Genomic DNA, 17,495 nt, shown 5'->3' on the forward strand with positions numbered 1-17,495 from the left:
AAACACACATAATTTGGTCACAGAATTTCCATTTTCTTTTGTAAATACACAGTTATCTGCCTTGCCTTGTGTAAAGCCAAAATTCAGCAATTCCTTCACTAAAGTCTGATGCCAGTTTTTACCACTCTGATGCAAACCATAAAGAGATTTATTTAGTTTGCACACTACTCCTTTAGTGGTGATTACGCCATCAGGGACACGCATAAAAATTTGTTCTTCTAAATCTGCAAACAAATAGGCAGTTTTTATATCTACATGATAGACAGAATGTCCACGCTGGGATGCATCTTTTAACAAAAGCTTAACAGATTCATATTTTACGCTCGGTGAGTAACACAAATCATAGTCTTCACCTGGGATTTGCTGGAAACCTCTGGCTACTAACCTAGCCTTGTACCTTACAACTTCGTTTTTATCATTCATTTTCACTTTATAAACCCATTTTGAATCAATAACTCTCATGTCTGGGGTTTGTGGTACAAGAGACCAAGTGTTATGCTCTTTTAAAGAAGCTATTTCATCATCCATAGCTTTGTACCAATTTGCAGCTTCATGCAAAGGTAATTTTTGAACATCGTTGTAGCATTTTGGCTCAAAAACTGCTTTATTGGCATACACAGTATATAACTGCTCTTTTGAAAACCGTCTTGGTTCCTGTCTCTTTCTGTCTGAACGTCTTAGTCCTGAAGAAGAGCTAGGCCCTTCAGAATCAGTAGAACTATTTGGACTTCTAGCTTCAGACTGTAAATTGCTATCATCAGACTGTTGAGACTCTTGTGGGCTTTTCTTACTTTCAGAAAACTCAGAAGAACTTAACCTTTCTTTAGGTGTCTTTAAATTTTCAAACAAATCACCAGACACAACAGGCTTTTCGTCTTCAGATTCACTAGTATCCCCTGCTCCAGCGTCTTCCTCTTCTACTTCTACTTCCTCCTCATCAGCATTATCTAAACCATCACTATCTTGAAAAATAGCAACTCTATTCCAATTTACAGTTTCAATCATGCTTCTGGTAATATGAAATTTACCAGTTGCTGGTACATAAACTCTGTACGCCCCCTGCTGGTAGCCCATAAACTTTCCTTGAACACTACGTTCATCCAACTTGTGTCTAGCAGGGTAGTGAATAATAACGTCTGAACCCCAAATTCGCAGGTATTTTAAATTAGGGCGTTTTTTAAACAACATTTCATAGGGTGTAACATTTAAACTAGAATGATAGGATCTGTTTTTAACAAAAAGATAGGCATGAAGAGATTCCGCCCAATATTCTTTCCCCAAATTAGCATCATGCAAGTAAGTTTTAACACCTGCCTGCAAATCACGTTGCACTACTTCTACAATCCCATTCTGCCAAGGACTTCTAGGGCAGGACAACTCGTGAACAGTCCCCTGCGCTTCCAGGAAATGTGAAAATTCCTCAGAAACAAATTCTCCCCCCCTGTCAGAAAACAAATGCATTATAGGTTTGTTAAAGTGGGTTTTTACCCAGTTGCAAAAAATCTTGTACTTCTCAAGTGCTTGTGACTTTTCAGCAATGGTGTAAACAAAACAATATCCGCTGTACTGATCAATAAGAGTAAGCCAATATTTTGAATTTCCTAAAGAAGGAGGGAGTGGCCCTACTAAATCACAATGCACACGTTCAAATGGCTCTGTTACTTTCCTGCCTGAGCATTTACCCTTTCTTGCAACTTTAATCTTATTCTTACAACAAGATACACATTGCATATAGTATTTACATGGCTTCAAGTTTAGTCCATCAACAATCTTCTCTGTCTTTATCACATCTGTGAAATTTAAATGTCCCAAAAGTCTATGCGCCTCATGAATACATCCGGAGTGAGGTTTTACATTTCTCAGCCCCTGACTTTTTCTCAACCCTTGACTTGGCTGGGTTACTCTACAGTTCACAGGTGGCTGTGAATGCTTTTTAAAATATAGTCTATATAAACCTTCAGACTCTCTGGCATACAATACACGCTTTCCCCCTTTGTAGAACTCACATAGTGATTTTGTGAAGCACACAGTTACTCCTTGGCGTGCAAAGCAACTTACTGATAATAAATTGTCCACTGATGGGCAGTAAGTGCAATTTGCTATTGTGATGTTCAAGGAGTCAAGTTTCACAGTACCTCTGCCAAGCGACTGTAGAACGTCGGAGTTGGCCAGATGAATGGTGCCAATTTCCTCTTCGAAAGAAACAAACAGACTTCGGTCGTTACAAAGATGAATTGACGCCCCGGAATCTACTACAAACGATTTCCACGTGTCATCTTTAATTACTTTACGACCTAATTCACGAGCATGGAACGCTCGCGGCTCACGTCCATCTTTACGATGTGCTGCCGACTGCTGGGTTGCTGTCTGTGATTTACAAACTGGAACGGACCCTGAAGCATTTTGCTTTTTAAATCTGCAGTCCCTCGCAAGGTGCCCCTGCTTTTTACAAAACCAGCAATGCTTGGAAGTTTTGAAAGCAGATGAATCACCACAGACTTGCATACGGCGTTCCTCATTTTTAGAAATAGGAGTGCTAATCCCACAAGCCTCCCTTCTGTCCAGCTCGCCCATCAATCTTCCTGTTACCCCTTCCACAGTTAATTGTGCTGGAGGTACAGCAGATATCTGGCTAGCTATGGCAGACGCTGACTCCTTTCTAACGTGCACTGCCGCAAGACTGTCCCACATTTCTTTGGCAGTCTTCTTATTTCTTATATACACAACTTGCTGATCACTAACAGACAAGTTAATTAATGCCCTTGCTTTAGCATCACCTTTCGACCAGGCATCGGTCACAGGAGCAGGAGGGTCTTCGGTCACGTACTTCCACACATCACAGGTAGTTAGAAGTGCTTCCATGCGAAAGGACCATAAGCTATAGTTCTCGGCCGTTAGTTGCGGGAATGTTAAAGCCTTCTCAGCCTCAGCAACACGGTCTGCCATGCTGGAACTTTTCAACCACCAGCCCACAAAACCGTTGCAGCAAAAAGAAGGAAAACACCTTTCTAAACCTTTCTCCAAAAACTAACATGTGCAGTTCCACGCTCAACCACTGGGCCCATAACCAAGATGTTGGGGTTAAAAGCAAAATCAGCAGAAACTGGTTGAGGAACTTACACATAGAGACCAAGACTTAAACAAATGCTTGGTTTAATGGAGAAAGTAAATTTAACAAAAATTAAATCAGGCTTATACAAAATACCCACACAACCAAACCACCCACCAAGAGCACACTGGGAAAACGCCCAGCACAGAGGCAACACACAACACCCCTGATATACCCTGCATCATCAGCTTCACAGCAACACCTGTAGAGCTGCTCCACAGCTGCAGAGCCCCAGTCATTAAATCTTTCCTGACTCTTAAAGGTACAGTGAAACAATAATGACACTTTTACACAATCATTCAACAAGCGCCACCCACATAGCTTTGCTGGTACAGGCTATAATTGATCGGGAACTTGACAGGTTCAGCTTAGTTCTGAACAGATAATACCCTTCCGCTCCCTTTACTCATGTTACTTCTAGTGTGGGTTTGTGGCCTTAAGATCTGAGGGCCGACATTTATCTTTGCTTGTACAGTGCAATGCACTGCGGTGAACTATGGTAAAATTCTGCATTTTCCCCATTGTATGCTATGAAGAGATCAGTTGACGCTTCGGGTCAAAAACAGGAAGTCCCGCCTATGGCTATTGCAGTTGTCAGTCTTTGAACCCTTGCTGCGCATGCGCCTTGCAAATTACGACCTCAACTTTTCCCTTTTCCCTTCCCCTCGCAGAGGGCGGGGCCCTTTCGTACTGTTTCCCTCCCTCTCCAAAATTGACAGACGTATAGCCCAATGGAAATGCGACGTACGCTCCGCTCTGTCCCAATGGGAGCCGAAGCCTGCTTTCGCGCTCGGCCTTTCGCGGCTGTACGAGCGACCAATAGGGGCCGCGGGAGTTGGAGGCGGAGCAGCAGCAGCAGCGGCGGCGGGGCGCTCGAGCGACTGCAGTTGAGGGAAAGTCAGGCCCGGACGCCTGGGTCCCTCCCCTCCCCTCTGAGGGGAGGACATGTCCCACCAGGAAGCGATGGACGTGGACCTCGCGCCGGCGGCCGAGGAGCCCGAGTCGCCAGCCGCCGCCAGCCGCCTTCAGGACCCAGCCGCGGCAGACGGGGACGCCTCGACGTCCGGGGCGCCTCGGCCGGCGGCTTCTCGCTCTTCATGGGGCGCCTTCGTTGGGGAGCGCGAGCCGCGGAGGCCGCCGCCGCCTCGAGCCAGGAGGAACCCGCCTCGGCAGCAGCAGCCGGGACCGCGCGCCGCCTCCTCCTCCTCCTCCCAACGGGCCTCCCGAGCCAGGTGAGGAAGGGAGGGGGAAGGGCTCGGATCCTGTGCGGAGCTTCTCAAAGTGACCATGGGGCCTGAGAAGAGTACGAAGGAACCCCTGTCCTAATGGGCTGGGGGAGGGGAGCCCCTCGGAAACGGGGCTGGGCGTGGTGGGCCCCGCGGAGGAGGGAGAAGGTGCGTCTCGGAGCGAAGCATCGGAGGAAAGTGCTGGAGGCAGCTGGGGTTTGTAAACAAGAGGCCTTTCGCGTTCCCTTCCCTGGGGAAGGAAGGCTGTTAGGTTTCTCGGGCGCAGGTGGCTGTCAGAACGGAGGAGGAGGAGGCGGGTGCTCGAGAGCCAGGAAGTGGATTCTGGGTTGGGTGAAGGGAAGGGGAGTCTTTCACAGGGCTTGTGGATTTTGTGAATTTTGCGGGGTGGTGTGGTGGAGGTACCTGTGGGTCATGGGTGTGTGTGTGTGAGAGAGAGAGAGAGAGTGAGTGAGTGGAGGGGGGGGTACCTGTCAGAGCGAGGGGGGTTGCTAAGCGAGGGAAAGGACCTGTCAAAAGTGTGTGTGTGTGTGTGTGATGGTCATATAAGGAGCTTCTCAGAGCCAGGGGATCGATCATAGGGTGTGTGCGTGAAGGAGTGTCTGTCACAGTGGGGGAGGAGAGATCCTGGGGGAACACATGTCAGAATGGGGGTGGTGGCATGGAGCCTGCAAGGTTGGTTCTATGAGCAGCAGATGGGTTATGTGAGGATATGTGAAGGTGGTGTCTGTTGGAGCACATGCTGAAGGCAGCTGGTATTTGTAAACAAGAACCCCCTCACATTTTTCCTCCCTGTGTTCCGTGAAGGGGAATGGGCTACACCACTGTCATAGTGTAGTGGTAGAGCACATAGGCATAGGCAGGATTTTTCTTTTTTGGGGGGGGTCTTTTTGTTAGGGGGGCAGAACAGAGTTATCTGCAATGCAAATGGTCAGTTAAATATTTCTATTTATTTACTTGATGTAGTGGGGGCCAGCTGCCCTCCAACACCCCCCTGGCTATGCCCATGGTAGAGCATGTGCTTTGTTGTGATAGAAATTAGCCAGGTGCGTTTTGCTACTGGTGTGGGTCCAATTGCAACCATGTGGATGCCAGGTTGGCGACTAATATCTGGCTGGCTTCAACAGCTTTCTTAAGTAGGTCAGCAGAAGAGTTTATTTATTGCATTTATATCCCACCCTTTTCTCCAAGGAGTATATGGTTTACCCCCCCCCCCCTACAGAGACCCTGTGAGGTAGGTTAAGAGGCTGTGGCTGGCCCAAGGTCACACAGTGAGCTTCTTGACTGAGTGGGGTTTTGAACCTTGATCTCCCAGGTCTTAGTCCAACACTCTAACCACACTGGCTTCCTCGAATCCTCCTGCTATGGGACAGCTATATAAAATAAGCTGACATCTGAAAGGTTTAGAAAGGAAGTACCGGGCGGGGTTGAATCCTTGGTACGCATTGTTGGCTGCTGTTGGGGTCACTGTTGCAGTGGGGGAAGGGGGCTCCTCAGACCCAGAGAAGGGTGATATTGCGTGTGTGTGAAGGGAAGCTGCTGTCTGTGGGGAATGGATACTGCCGATGGGAGCCTGTTGGAGTGGGGGTCAGATCCTGCAAAGTTGGTGCCTGACAGAGCGTGTTCAAGGGGTGTACCGTGTGTGTGTGTGTGTGTGAGGTGAGCATCTGTCAGTGGGAGGGTTGATCTTCCAAGGAGGTTCCTGTTGGGGGGATCATGTGGGAAGCAGATCCGGGAGGCAACTGGTATTTGTAAGCTGGCTTCTAGATAAACTCATGTGAAAGGCGTGGGGCCTTAGCCTGGTGGTGGCGCTTGTGCTTTGTGTGCAGAGCTTGTTTCAAGTGTTCTCTACCCAGCTCTCAGAGTAGCTTTCAGTTAAAAAAACAAAACAAAACCATCCAGCACCTGCCCTCAGAATTTACCATCTAAAGCAGGCGTCAGCAAACTTTTTCAGCGGGGGGCCGGTCCACTTTCCTTCAGACCTTGTGGGGGGCCGGACTATATTTTGAAAATAAATATGAACAAATTCCTATGCCCCACAAATAACCCAGAGATGCATTTTAAATAAAAGGACACATTCTACTCATGTAAAAACATGCTGATTCCCAGACTGTCCATGGGCCTTAGTTTGGGGACCCCTGATCTAAAGACTTAGCACCAAAAAGAAAAGGATGGGGAAGCAAACCCAAATACCCATTTGTACAAGGACTTGGCTGGGATGGGAGATAGTTGAGGGAGAGAAGATGCACTTCACAGAATTGGGTGGAAGGATGAGCAGTGTTTAGGAATTTGTTGAGCTCCACTTGGCTACGGAGTTGCTAGCTCAACTTACAGAGCAATGTGCATGTTGATGGAAGGTAGGTAGCACATTATGAAAAGTTGGTTTAGAATCTAATGAAAAGTTGTGGCTTCTGAGGTGGAGGGGGAGAGAGAGATGTGCAAATTATTGAAGTTTGTGGCTTGGAAATGGGTGGGTCATGTTCTTCTGTCCATCTTACATTTCCTAATGAAAATTTATGCTTTGGATGTTCAGGTCCACAGCACCGTTAGACAGTTATTTCCAGATCAACAGGACCCAAGCGACAGCAGCATCACACATCCTAGCAGGTCACAGTGGGAACAGCTCAGATGAAACTGTGGTTCTAAGTGATTCTGAGAGTAACAGCAGCAGCAGCTCCACTGAGGAGGAACAGGAGACAGTGGGTGCCCTTGAGGAGGCACCTGGGCCAGCCAACTTGGGAGGTTTGTGTTGGTTCTTTAAAGGGGCCTAAAACTTCAGAAATGGCTCATTACGCATTGCCTACCTTGGACCACAACCATCAATTTGTTTATTCAGAGAGTATGACATTTGTATTTTCATAACAACTTTGAGAGGTAGGTTAGTTTGGGAGAGGATGACTTGGGCCTGACCATACCATTTATTTCATTCTGCAGAGAATTGAACTAAGGCCAGACTTTGCTAGTGTATCCTGCTGTCTTTGAATAATTGAAAGTTGTTTTCTGATCTTTGTACAAACCTTGCTAAATGTCAAACTGAGGTTCTGTTATGCAGATAGGCATGCTTATTATTATTTAATTTATTTCACACATACACAAAATGGGTTTCACGGAGGAATTTTGAGAAGGGGTCTGTAGGGGAGATTCAGGTAACATATATATTTTATTTGTGCATGGTACTCCCTTTTCTGAACAGCAAGAGAAGGTTGGAGGTTTTTTAAAAAAGAGCAGGTGAGGATAGTAGAATTGCAGGACCATAGGTGGGACCATCTTGGGAAATGAGGGAAGAAAGGAAGGTTGGAGCAAGCCAGTTGTGAACATAGGTGGAAGGGGTTTGTGCTGGGAAGCCACCATTGGAATTTGCAGAGGGTGTCTTGAGTTATTTTACTATTTTCTGCCAAGTTTTTTAATTGCCCCCTGTTAACATAGTTTGAAGGATTATATTTATGAAAAAGCTGATCTCTTCTCTCTCTTTTTTTCTTAGATAGCAGTGGCTTTGTTTTCAGTCACTTTGAACTTCCCTTTTAAATGCTAACATTTGTTACTGAGTTTTTGTTTTTGTGGCACTAATTACAATCTGTCCCCCCATATTAATTATTCCTTTGTTTCTCCCCTGCAGTTTCTAATGCAACCCAAATGGAGCCTCCTGGAGGGGATTCTGTTGGGTCAGAGCATCCTGATGCTAGAGGTGCCACTGCCCTCCAAAAGAAGGTATGAATGATTCGGTATGTGCTGTGGAGGGTGTGCAGCCAATTAAGATAACCAAGATTGCATTGGTTTGACCTTTTCCATGTTCTCTTGTTTCAGACAACTCCATTAAAGAGAACTCACCTAGCTGCTCCTCTGGCTCCTCTGGGTGAGGAAGAAGAGAGTGGTGATACCTGTGCCATCTGCTTTGAAGAGTGGACAAATGCTGGGGAGCACCGTCTTTCTGCACTGCGGTGTGGGCATCTCTTTGGCTATAGCTGCATTGAGAGGTGGCTGAAGGGACAAGTGGGCAAATGCCCACAGGTAAAAGCTTGGAAGGGTATTTTGTTTCTTCTGTCTGACGCGTAACCTAAATCTTCCTCTCTGAAACCCATTTATTCTTTTCCTATCCTTGGTAAAATTTGTGGGCAACAGTTCTCTCCACATTACTTTTCTTTTTTCTCTTCTCCCTTTCTGCATTACTTTTCATGCCATCTTTCTGTAAGCTCTTCCTCTTTTGGCTTGCCTTCTGTAGACCTTCTTGTGTTTTTCTTTGCACTCCCCTGAGCTGTGCTCCATTTTTTGGATGCCATTTTCCTTGTTTTGGCACTCAAACTGATTGCAGGACTTCAAACAGCACTTTAGCTAGCGTTGAGCACAGCAGGACTCCTCAAATCTGGGCTCTAGGAGTTGTAGCAAGTTGTCCTTTCCTTTGGTCAAACTCTTCCTGTGAGGAGAGTATTTTTATCAGCATTTGCCAACTTGGTGCCCTCCATGTTTTGGACTACAAATCCCCTATCAGTGCCAGCTAGCACAGGTGTGCTGGTTAAGTCTGAAGGAAGTTATGTAATCCAAAACTTCTGGAGGACACCAAGTTGGCAGCAGCTGCTGTACATCATATTTGGTGATAGAGCAGTGGTAGAACTTCTACCTGATACAATGGGATTTTTGAGGGGTAGTAGTAAGGTGCTGTTTACCTTTTTAAGTTGTTGTCTTTGCTTTGTTGGCTAATTTCAGGGATTTTGCCTGGGATCAGACTACCTGTTCACAAGGAAACTTTGAGAAGAGATGCTTGGGCATGATGTTGAGCAGGTCACTTTGGCATGTTTGGGGGAGTTCCACTGATTGTTCTGGAGAACTACTTGAGATAAGGGGAGTCTCTCAGCAAGCCAACACTGTGTACATTCACCCCTGCTTTTGCAAAGAGATCTATTTGAAAAGCTGTACCACCACCTGGTTTGCGTAGCCATCGTGAGAAATTAATAGCAGCACAGTAGATGTCCTTATTACCAATAAATTGGCCTATGTTCACATTTTTTCATTTTTTAGTGTAATAAGAAAGCCAAGCGCTCGGATATAGTAGTCCTTTATGCTCGTACTCTGAAAGCGCTGGACACCAGTGAACAGGAACACATGAAAAGGTATGTACTCATAACTTTCCTCCTATAAGTTTGAAGGTAGCAGTACCTGGCATAAACACTTGTCTTGGCAAACTATCACTGTGCCTCAGCTGAGTCAGATGAGCATCTGTGTGATTGGAGAAGATACTTGTGTCCTAACACCAGGCTTTAGTTCAAGGGCATGCTTTGTTTGACTTGTTTTAGGTAGGTATGTTTGGATGTCCCTGTGAAGATATATGCCTGCTTCTGTAACTTTTTTTTACTAGTATATATATTTAAGATAAAATGAGATGAGTTTTCAATTGAATCTCTCATGGTTATTCTGAAATTGAAGTATTACTATTTAAATGTGTCTGTCTAAATTCAAGACATAACTGTTATTATGTCTTTAAAAGTTTTTGGGCAGGCAGGAAAAATAATTCTACTCATCAGTGGGAGAGAGATGGGTTGGCTCATGAGCTTCCTTAATTGCATCTGTTGTACTTTTCTCCTGCAGCTCTTTAGAGAAGGAGCAAATGCTACGAAGGAAGGCAGAGCTGGAATCCGCACAGAGCCGCCTCCAGTTGCAGGTCTTGACAGATGAATGCAGTAAACTTCGGCAGCAAGTTCAGGTAAGTTTCGCTGTATACTGTTCATGCTGGACCTTCTAAATCCCCTTCCTATGTACAAGAAAATGAAATGCACTATATTCAGGAAGGAGTAGAAATTGGATCTTGCAGGGAATCGTGAAAAAACTAAGGCAAGCTCAGCTAAGTAACCACCTTGCAGAGTGAAAAGTGGAAAGTTGAAGGCTAGGATATCCCAGCTATATTTTAGCTGGGGGATGAGCTGGTTGAGCATTTGAAGGGTTTTTGCATTTGATGTATTTCTTTTCTGTGACAAAGTTTTTGTTTCAGAATTTATAAACCACTCTACATGCAAAAAATAGCCAAGTTGTATACAAAAGCAGTAAAGAAACAACAACCCAGAACAAGTTGGTCCTGACTTTTACTACTGTCCTGCCTGTGGAAACATCCAGTGCTCTCGGCTCCACACATGCTTTCTTTGCCTCATTTTTCCTGCTTTCCATTCTACAGGAATTAAAGGCCCTGATGGCTCGCCACAACACCCTTTCCTCTCAGCAGCCCAGCAACTCTCGCTCATGCTTTCCAGGCTGCCTCTCCTCCAGCCAGGGCCAGCACAAGTACCACTTTGAGAGGGCCACCCTAGTGTCTCAAGTGGGCAACTGCCGGGTTATGGCATACTGCGACCCACTGAGCTGCCTTGTAGTGTCACAGCCATCTCCACAAAGCACCCTCATTCCTGGTGAGTTGCCTGCTGAAGCAAGTCCCTAAGTTTTATGATGGAAATAGTGGTTTTTTTCACTGCCTTGGTCAATCAAGAGGACAGACATTGCAGCATTTGGACTCTAGCAGGGTGGGCTTTCTGCTGATCAGTTTGCTTTGTGTCTCAGGCTGTGGAATTAAGATGATGAGTGCTGTCAACTCAAAGAGCAGCCAATATGTCCCCATCCACAGCAAGCAGATCCGGGGCTTGGCTTTCAGCAACCGTGCAGATGGTTTGCTCTTATCTGCTGCTTTAGACCATACCCTCAAGCTTACCAGGTGAGTAGTGATGATTATGATGAGGGTTAGGGTTTGCCTGCTTCCTTTCTCTGTGGTCCAGGAGATTGTGTAAGGATCTTATTCTGGAAGTATTGCCTGGCCTCTGCAGAGCAGCTTTGTCTGAACTGTGCTGTTCTGCCCACAACGGGGTATCTGCTGGATAGCGTGGGTCACGTGCAGAAGTACCAAGGTCCTCAATGGGAGACCGCTTTGATATGTAAAGCTCCGCTAACTTTCCCTCAGCTTGACTACAAACACCGTTGTGCAGACGTACAATACTGGTCGACCTGTCTGGAGCTGCAGCTGGTGCCTGGATGACACCAACTATGTCTATGCTGGCTTGGTCAATGGCTCTGTCTTGGTGTATGACCTGCGGGACACAAGCTCTCATGTCCAGGAGCTTGCTCCACAGAAGTCCAGGTATCGTTTTCCTGCTTTATACAGTTAGGTTATCCTCTGAGCATATGAATTAAGACTGTAAAGGACTTTGAAGCAGATGAAGGATGATCAGCACATGTAGAACTTTAAAATTTGTGTGCCATGTGTTATTGGTATATCTTCCTGGTACAGAATTTGCAGAACACTAACTTTTACTCTGGTTGCTGGTTAAAGGTAAAGGGACCCCTGACCATTAGGTACAGTCGTGACCGACTCTAGGGTTGTGGCGCTCATCTTGCGTTATTGGCTGAGGGAGCCGGCGTACAGCTTCCAGGTCATGTAGCCAGCATGACAAAGCCGCTTCTGGTGAACCAGAGCAGCACACGGAAACGCCGTTTACCTTCCCGCTGGAGTGGTACCTATTTATCTACTTGCACTTTGACGTGCTTTTGAACTGCTAGGTTGGCAGGAGCAGGGACCGAGCAACGGGTGCTCACCCCGTCGCTGGGATTCAAACCGCTGACCTTCTGATCGGCAAGCCCTAGGCTCTGTGGTTTAACCCACAGCGCCACCTGCATGGTTGCTGGTTATCTCCCCACTATAACCCAGAATGAAGACCTTTGAGCTTGAGAGAGTGGCCTAATGGCAGGGGTTTAGCCTGATAAACTTGTCTGGGACCCATTTCCAGTCCTTAATGCATTGCACCAAGACTTCTCAGAATGTATATTTTTCAATCAGTTCTGTGGATGAGGAATAGGAATGAACATGGGGTGAGGTAAGCCCTGGAGAGATTGTCATACTTGCAGTGTTGCCTGCAGTGATTGACTTCTACCTTGTTCTTTTCTGGGGTTGTAAACAGTCATGGTAATATGGCGCTCAACTTGTTTCTTACTCAGAAGTCAATTGTGCAGTGTTCAGTGGTGCTTGCTCAGAGGTAAATATTAATAGGATTTCAGTCATAGCACTAGATCTTTTGGCCAATGGTATGTAGAAGTGAGAGTGATTCTCCAGTTCTCTTTGAAATCCTTCCTTACTCATGCTCGTTCAGACTCACAACAGCAAATGTGTAGGGAAAGTGGAATGGTTTGACATTGTTGGTTATTGCTCTTTCCTCTGTCCCTCACAGGTGCCCTGTGGTGTCCTTATCGTATCTTCCCCGAATGGCCTCTGCCTCACTGCCCTATGGTGGACTGGTATCTGGGACACTGGAGGGAGCCTGCTTTTGGGAACAGAAGGCCAGTGGCTCTTACCGGCCTCACCACCTCCTCCTGGAGCCTGGAGGTTGCATTGACCTTCAGACAGAGGCCAGCACACGGCACTGCCTTGCAACATTCAGACCCAGTAAGTTGTGATGTGTAGACATCAGGGCAGGGTGGTTTTTATGCAGTGTTGGGATTCCTTTCACCCTAAATGTGGACACAGTTACAACTGTGTGGACAGAAACCAATTACCATGTTTGTTGCTGGCGTCTCTCTTGCACACACATTAAAAGAGAAGAGGATACCTCTGGCCTGCATCTAAAATGCTGCACCAGTTATTCTGTACCCCAGTCTTCCCAAATCTTTTCAAGATGATGGGACACAGAGGGTACAGTCTCCCATTTCCAAATACAATATGGATCTTTTACCAGGGGGCATTCTTTCCACCCAGGTGAAGGGTAAGTGCCAACTACTCCAGGAGTCTATCCCTCCCTAGAACTTTGCAGCTCCCAAGAGGGACCTGCTGTGCAGTATGAGCACTCCTGCTTCTCTAGGATGACATGCAAGGAAGGGATTGCAAGTGAGTAGTATCCTAAGGAAATGGGGTAGTTGCCATGAGCGGTGAGTGAAGGGGTCAGGCAATGGTCTCTGGGCTGCACTTAAACCAGAGTACAGTGTTTTGTCTTGATACCTTCCTATGATACCTTGATACCTACCTGTCCCCTAGAAAGCTCTTCACTTTCACCCCACAGATAGAAACAACAACTGTTTACGGTGTGTGGTGATGGAGCTGACCTCTACTCAGCTGACTGATGGGACTGAGGATGTGATCTGTTCATGTCGTCCAGTTCAAACTCTTACTGCGGGTCCATCGTGCAAACTCCTGACCAAAAATGCCATCTTCCAGAGTCCTGAAGATGATGGCAGTATTCTTGTGTGTGCTGGGGATGAAGCATCAAACTCTGCCATGGTACCATTTTTTGTTTTTTGTTGTAGAAGTAGGGCGTTGTGTCTGGCTCTGTGTTAATAGTCTAAAATGCTGGAAGCTTAGGTGGTGGTTAGGGTACTTGTAATTGTTTTTCTATGTTTTTAAGGCTATGCAGCTTCAAAGAGCTTAATGCTGGTTTGGTCATTGAGAAAAGACTTGAGCCCTTGTTCTAGTGAAAATTCTGTTTTGAGACACTGGTGTAGCCTGTATCTGCCTCTTTGGAGCATTTCCTCATGGCAATCACAGTGCCATTTCCAACAAATGGACATGGGGCTCTCTTGTCCCCCATCTTCTCACTTTACTTGAGGCTTGACTCTGGGTATGGACATGCATGTTTTCTGTGCCAGAGCTGCAACCACTCCACCTTGTACACAGGGAGTGCCAAAGAGGGATGTCCTCGGCATTACACCACTAATCACTTGTTCACTCTGAATCCATCCAAAATGTGTGGTGATGTTAGGCTGCTTGCCAGTGTACGGGAAAGTAACGGTTCAATACTTTTGTAACTTGTCTCCTTGCTACATCCCAACTAGTAACAGCTAGAGCTGTATTTTTATGCAACAGGATTCCCGATAAGCTGTGACTTGTATTTGTTTATCCTGCAGCTCTGGGATGCAGGGAGTGGCTCCCTGCTGCAGAAACTCCCTGCTGACCTTCCTGTGTTAGATGTCTGCCCTTATGAGGTGAACCGCAACAGCTTCTTGGCTACCTTGACAGAAAAGATGGTGAAGATCTACAAGTGGCAATGACTGTATGCTGCATGCTGCCCCAATGAGCTACTCTCTGAACTGAGCCAATTTCCCACAAGCCAGCTCTGCTGCTAACTGGATTCTAGCTGCCTTGAGTGCACCCTGCCAACATTGCAGCACAAGCAAAATCTTGCTCCTTAGAACAGCTCTCTCCCATGCCCAGCCCACACATTTGTTCCTTTTTAAATTTATGGATTCTTGTTTCCACCTCATCTTAAAGGATACTACTTTTACCTTACTGTGGACCCTGTGCTTTTCTGGCTTTACTGCCTAGGCAGATTATGGGGCCCTTCTGAGAAAAGATTTGGCTGCCAGTTTATATTTCCTGGAAATTTACCATTGACCTTGGATGAATCTTCTTGTGATTTTGGAGGCTTGTGGCATGGGCAATACTCCTTTAGCAGAAGACTGCTTAAATTTCTGTTTCAGTCCATCTCATCATAAGAAGATGGGACCTTGTCTGAAGTGAGCTGTTCAAGTTACATCTCTGGACCATGACTGGGCTTGGTAAAAGGTGGTGGTGAAGCCTGGTGCGAATTGGCTGCTAAAAGACATTGTGAATAAGAAAATATAATTGTGGCCTGATGAAGAATGGGCAAGTTATAAATATGTTCCTGTAAGACTTCCTATAGACCTCTATTGAGAATTGGGCAGAGTGCTGTGCCTGACAGATCATTGGGAGTTGAAACATGAAGCAATTTCAGAACTCTACCAACTCTATTGACAGGGGGAAAAACCATTTGTTGGGACTGTTGGTGATTCATCTTCTGCTAAAAATTAAAATAGGATCAAATATTTCATGTATGTGTTCTTGGCCAAGGCTAGCGATCAAGAGAGTGATGCAAATGGCAAGACCAATTTGAGGGTGTTTTTTTTTACTTTACCTGAAGCCAGTAGAAATCGCACCATTATGTGCTGCCTGAACTGATGGGTTACTATACAGAATTACGGAACAACATTTCTAAAGTTTAACTGTATGACCCATCTGTCTAAAAATTTACATGTTTCCATTGAACTGTGCTTTGTGTGTGTAATACTACTTTTATATGCAACAGGAAGAATAAAGAATGTTTAATATATACAAGAGGAAGAATATAGAATGTTTAATATCTCGGGCTTTTCCCAAATGGCAAAACCTTCCATTACAATGCTAAATTGCTGCTTGTACTGCCTGACGAGCAACCTGCAAAGTTTGAGATATAAATATAGGATCCTCTAAATGCCAAATAAGTCCTGAAGTTTGGGTTAGTGGATCCAATATCTTGTGGTAATTATGATATATGATTGCTGAGTTTCTAAAGCATAACTGCTGGCCTAAGCCTCAAAGGCTTACTTACAAATAAAGATAGTTTAATCTCTAATAATATAATTTCTCAACAACAAGGGTAGGACTTGCTGTAACACCATGTTCTTTCCTTTCTCTGTAATGTGTGGGTAGCTTCAGTATCGTTACCTAGATAGAAAAGTCAGGTAGATGGGATAACATTATTACTACACCTACTATTGTGTTCATGTTATTTATTATTATTATTATCATTAGTGTTTATATCCCACATTTTTCTACAAGCTCATGGTGGTCTACATAGTTCTTCCCCTCTACATTTTATCCTCATAACATCTCCCTGAAGTAGGTTAGGCTGAGAGTGGGTGTCCGAGATTGCCATCCAAGCTTTCTCGGTGACTGGGAATTTCAACCCGGGTCTCCCAGGTCCTAGTCTGATACTAAATACACTAGCTCTATATAGCAAGGTGGCATATGAAATACAGTATAGTAAAAACAACTAAAAGCTGCTAAAACCAACACAAAAACTAACAGAATATGAATTTTTAGAAATGGTACAGAATGGACAACCTTTGCAGAATCATATTCATCCAGGCTGGGAATGTGTTTGCTGCATTAGCCACAAGTTATGGCATTTGCATGACTTCTGAGCAAAGAATGTGTGCGCAAACTACTCCTAAGGCATTTAAAGAACAGATAAGAAGGAAGTTCCATTGAGCCTAGTTCAGGCATCCCCAAACTTCGGCCCTCCAGATGTTTTGGACTACAATTCCCATCATCCCTGACCACTGGTCCTGATAGTTAGGGATCATGGGAGTTGTAGGCCAAAACATCTGGCGAGCCGCAGTTTGGGGATGCCTGGCCTAGTTGAATACTTGAAAGAAATTGGACTCACTTCTGAGTCTATATGTCTAGAACTGCAAAGACCGTTTTTTAAAACTGAAGGGGGAATTGATTGACATTTACTCGGCACACAGTTCTGTTTGCACAGAAAATAAGATTTTTTAATATTAATTTATATATATATATATAAATAAGTGGTCTTGCTGTTATGGGCAAGGAAGAATTTCCTAAAAATTAGAAAAAACTCTAGGGAAAAGTTAGAGGGTGGGGGTGTATGACGAGAGAGAGAGAGGCGACAGAGGATGAAAGCACCATTCCGATTCCTTTCCCTGAAAGACCAGCCAGTAGGTGTCGCGCCGCTCTCCGACAGCCAACCCTTTCCTCTGGCTAGTTGGTGACGTCACTTGCCTCGCTCTGCTCGCCTCGGCGACGTCGCCGCCGTCCTTACGCACTCCGAGAGGCGGTGGGCGTGACCGCCGGTGCCGTTGGCGTTGCGTGCGCAGGCTGCGGCGGGCGGGGCCTAAGGCAGCGAGGCCGGGCCGGGCCGAGCGGAGCTGAGGAGAGGAGTCGCATCCAAGATGGCGCCGTGCGGACGTGTCCCGGCCCGGAGACGCGGGCCGGGCCCTCTCCTCGCCGCCCCTTTCCTCTGGCTGCTCGTGGCTCTCGGGGCAGCCCGGGCACAGCAGCAAGGCGGGGCAGCAGCGGTCGGGGCCGCCCAGGGGTTCCCGGGGCAGCAGCAGCAGCCGGCGGTCGTAGCGGGATTGGTGGGCCAGCCTCGGGAGCTGGGAGCACTCCCGGGAGGCGGCGGAGGCGGAGCTGGGGGCGGCCGTCTGCCCCGCGGGGGCTCCTCGGCGGGAGGCGGCTGGAAGCTGGCGGACGAGCCGGTGTGCCGCGAAGACGTGACCCGTGTCTGCCCCAAGCACAGCTGGGCCAACAACCTGGCCGTCCTCGAGTGCCTGCAGGACGTGCGGGAGGTGAGCGGGGCGGGGGGCCCTTTCTAGCTGGTGGGGAAACT

At 46.4% G+C, this 17,495-nt stretch overlaps 2 protein-coding genes across 3 annotated transcripts in view; both read left to right on the plus strand.

Annotated features, from left to right (window-relative positions):
* The first annotated feature begins 3,945 nt into the window (after positions 1–3,945).
* Positions 3,946–15,543, plus strand: RFWD3 (ring finger and WD repeat domain 3). Its single transcript, XM_035120527.2, has 12 exons — positions 3,946–4,341; positions 6,887–7,095; positions 7,970–8,061; positions 8,158–8,361; positions 9,367–9,458; positions 9,934–10,048; positions 10,514–10,742; positions 10,891–11,041; positions 11,285–11,461; positions 12,546–12,760; positions 13,371–13,588; positions 14,212–15,543. The coding sequence occupies exons 1-12, from the start codon at positions 4,055–4,057 to the stop codon at positions 14,353–14,355; spliced, it is 2,133 nt and encodes a 710-aa protein (XP_034976418.1). The 5' UTR covers positions 3,946–4,054; the 3' UTR covers positions 14,356–15,543.
* A 1,461-nt stretch (positions 15,544–17,004) lies between these two features.
* Positions 17,005–17,495, plus strand: part of GLG1 (golgi glycoprotein 1) — a 62,348-nt gene continuing 61,857 nt past the window's right edge. For both annotated transcript variants that reach the window (XM_035117233.2, XM_035117234.2), the window contains exon 1: positions 17,005–17,454. In XM_035117233.2, coding sequence (XP_034973124.1) covers positions 17,059–17,454 — 396 coding nt within the window. In that variant the 5' untranslated portion in view covers positions 17,005–17,058. The remainder of the gene's footprint in view (positions 17,455–17,495) is intronic.

The sequence above is a fragment of the Zootoca vivipara genome, chromosome 6 (assembly GCF_963506605.1).
Source record: "Zootoca vivipara chromosome 6, rZooViv1.1, whole genome shotgun sequence".
NCBI classification, from domain to species: domain Eukaryota; kingdom Metazoa; phylum Chordata; class Lepidosauria; order Squamata; family Lacertidae; genus Zootoca; species Zootoca vivipara.

Coding starts and splice junctions, on each gene's coding strand:
- RFWD3 (XM_035120527.2), top strand. CDS start 4,055: ATGTCCCACCAGGAAGCGATGGACGTGGACCTCGCGCCGGCGGCCGAG. Junction 9,459..9,933: donor GAACAGGAACACATGAAAAG/GTATGTACTCAT, acceptor TTTCTCCTGCAG/CTCTTTAGAGAAGGAGCAAA. Junction 10,049..10,513: donor AACTTCGGCAGCAAGTTCAG/GTAAGTTTCGCT, acceptor TCCATTCTACAG/GAATTAAAGGCCCTGATGGC.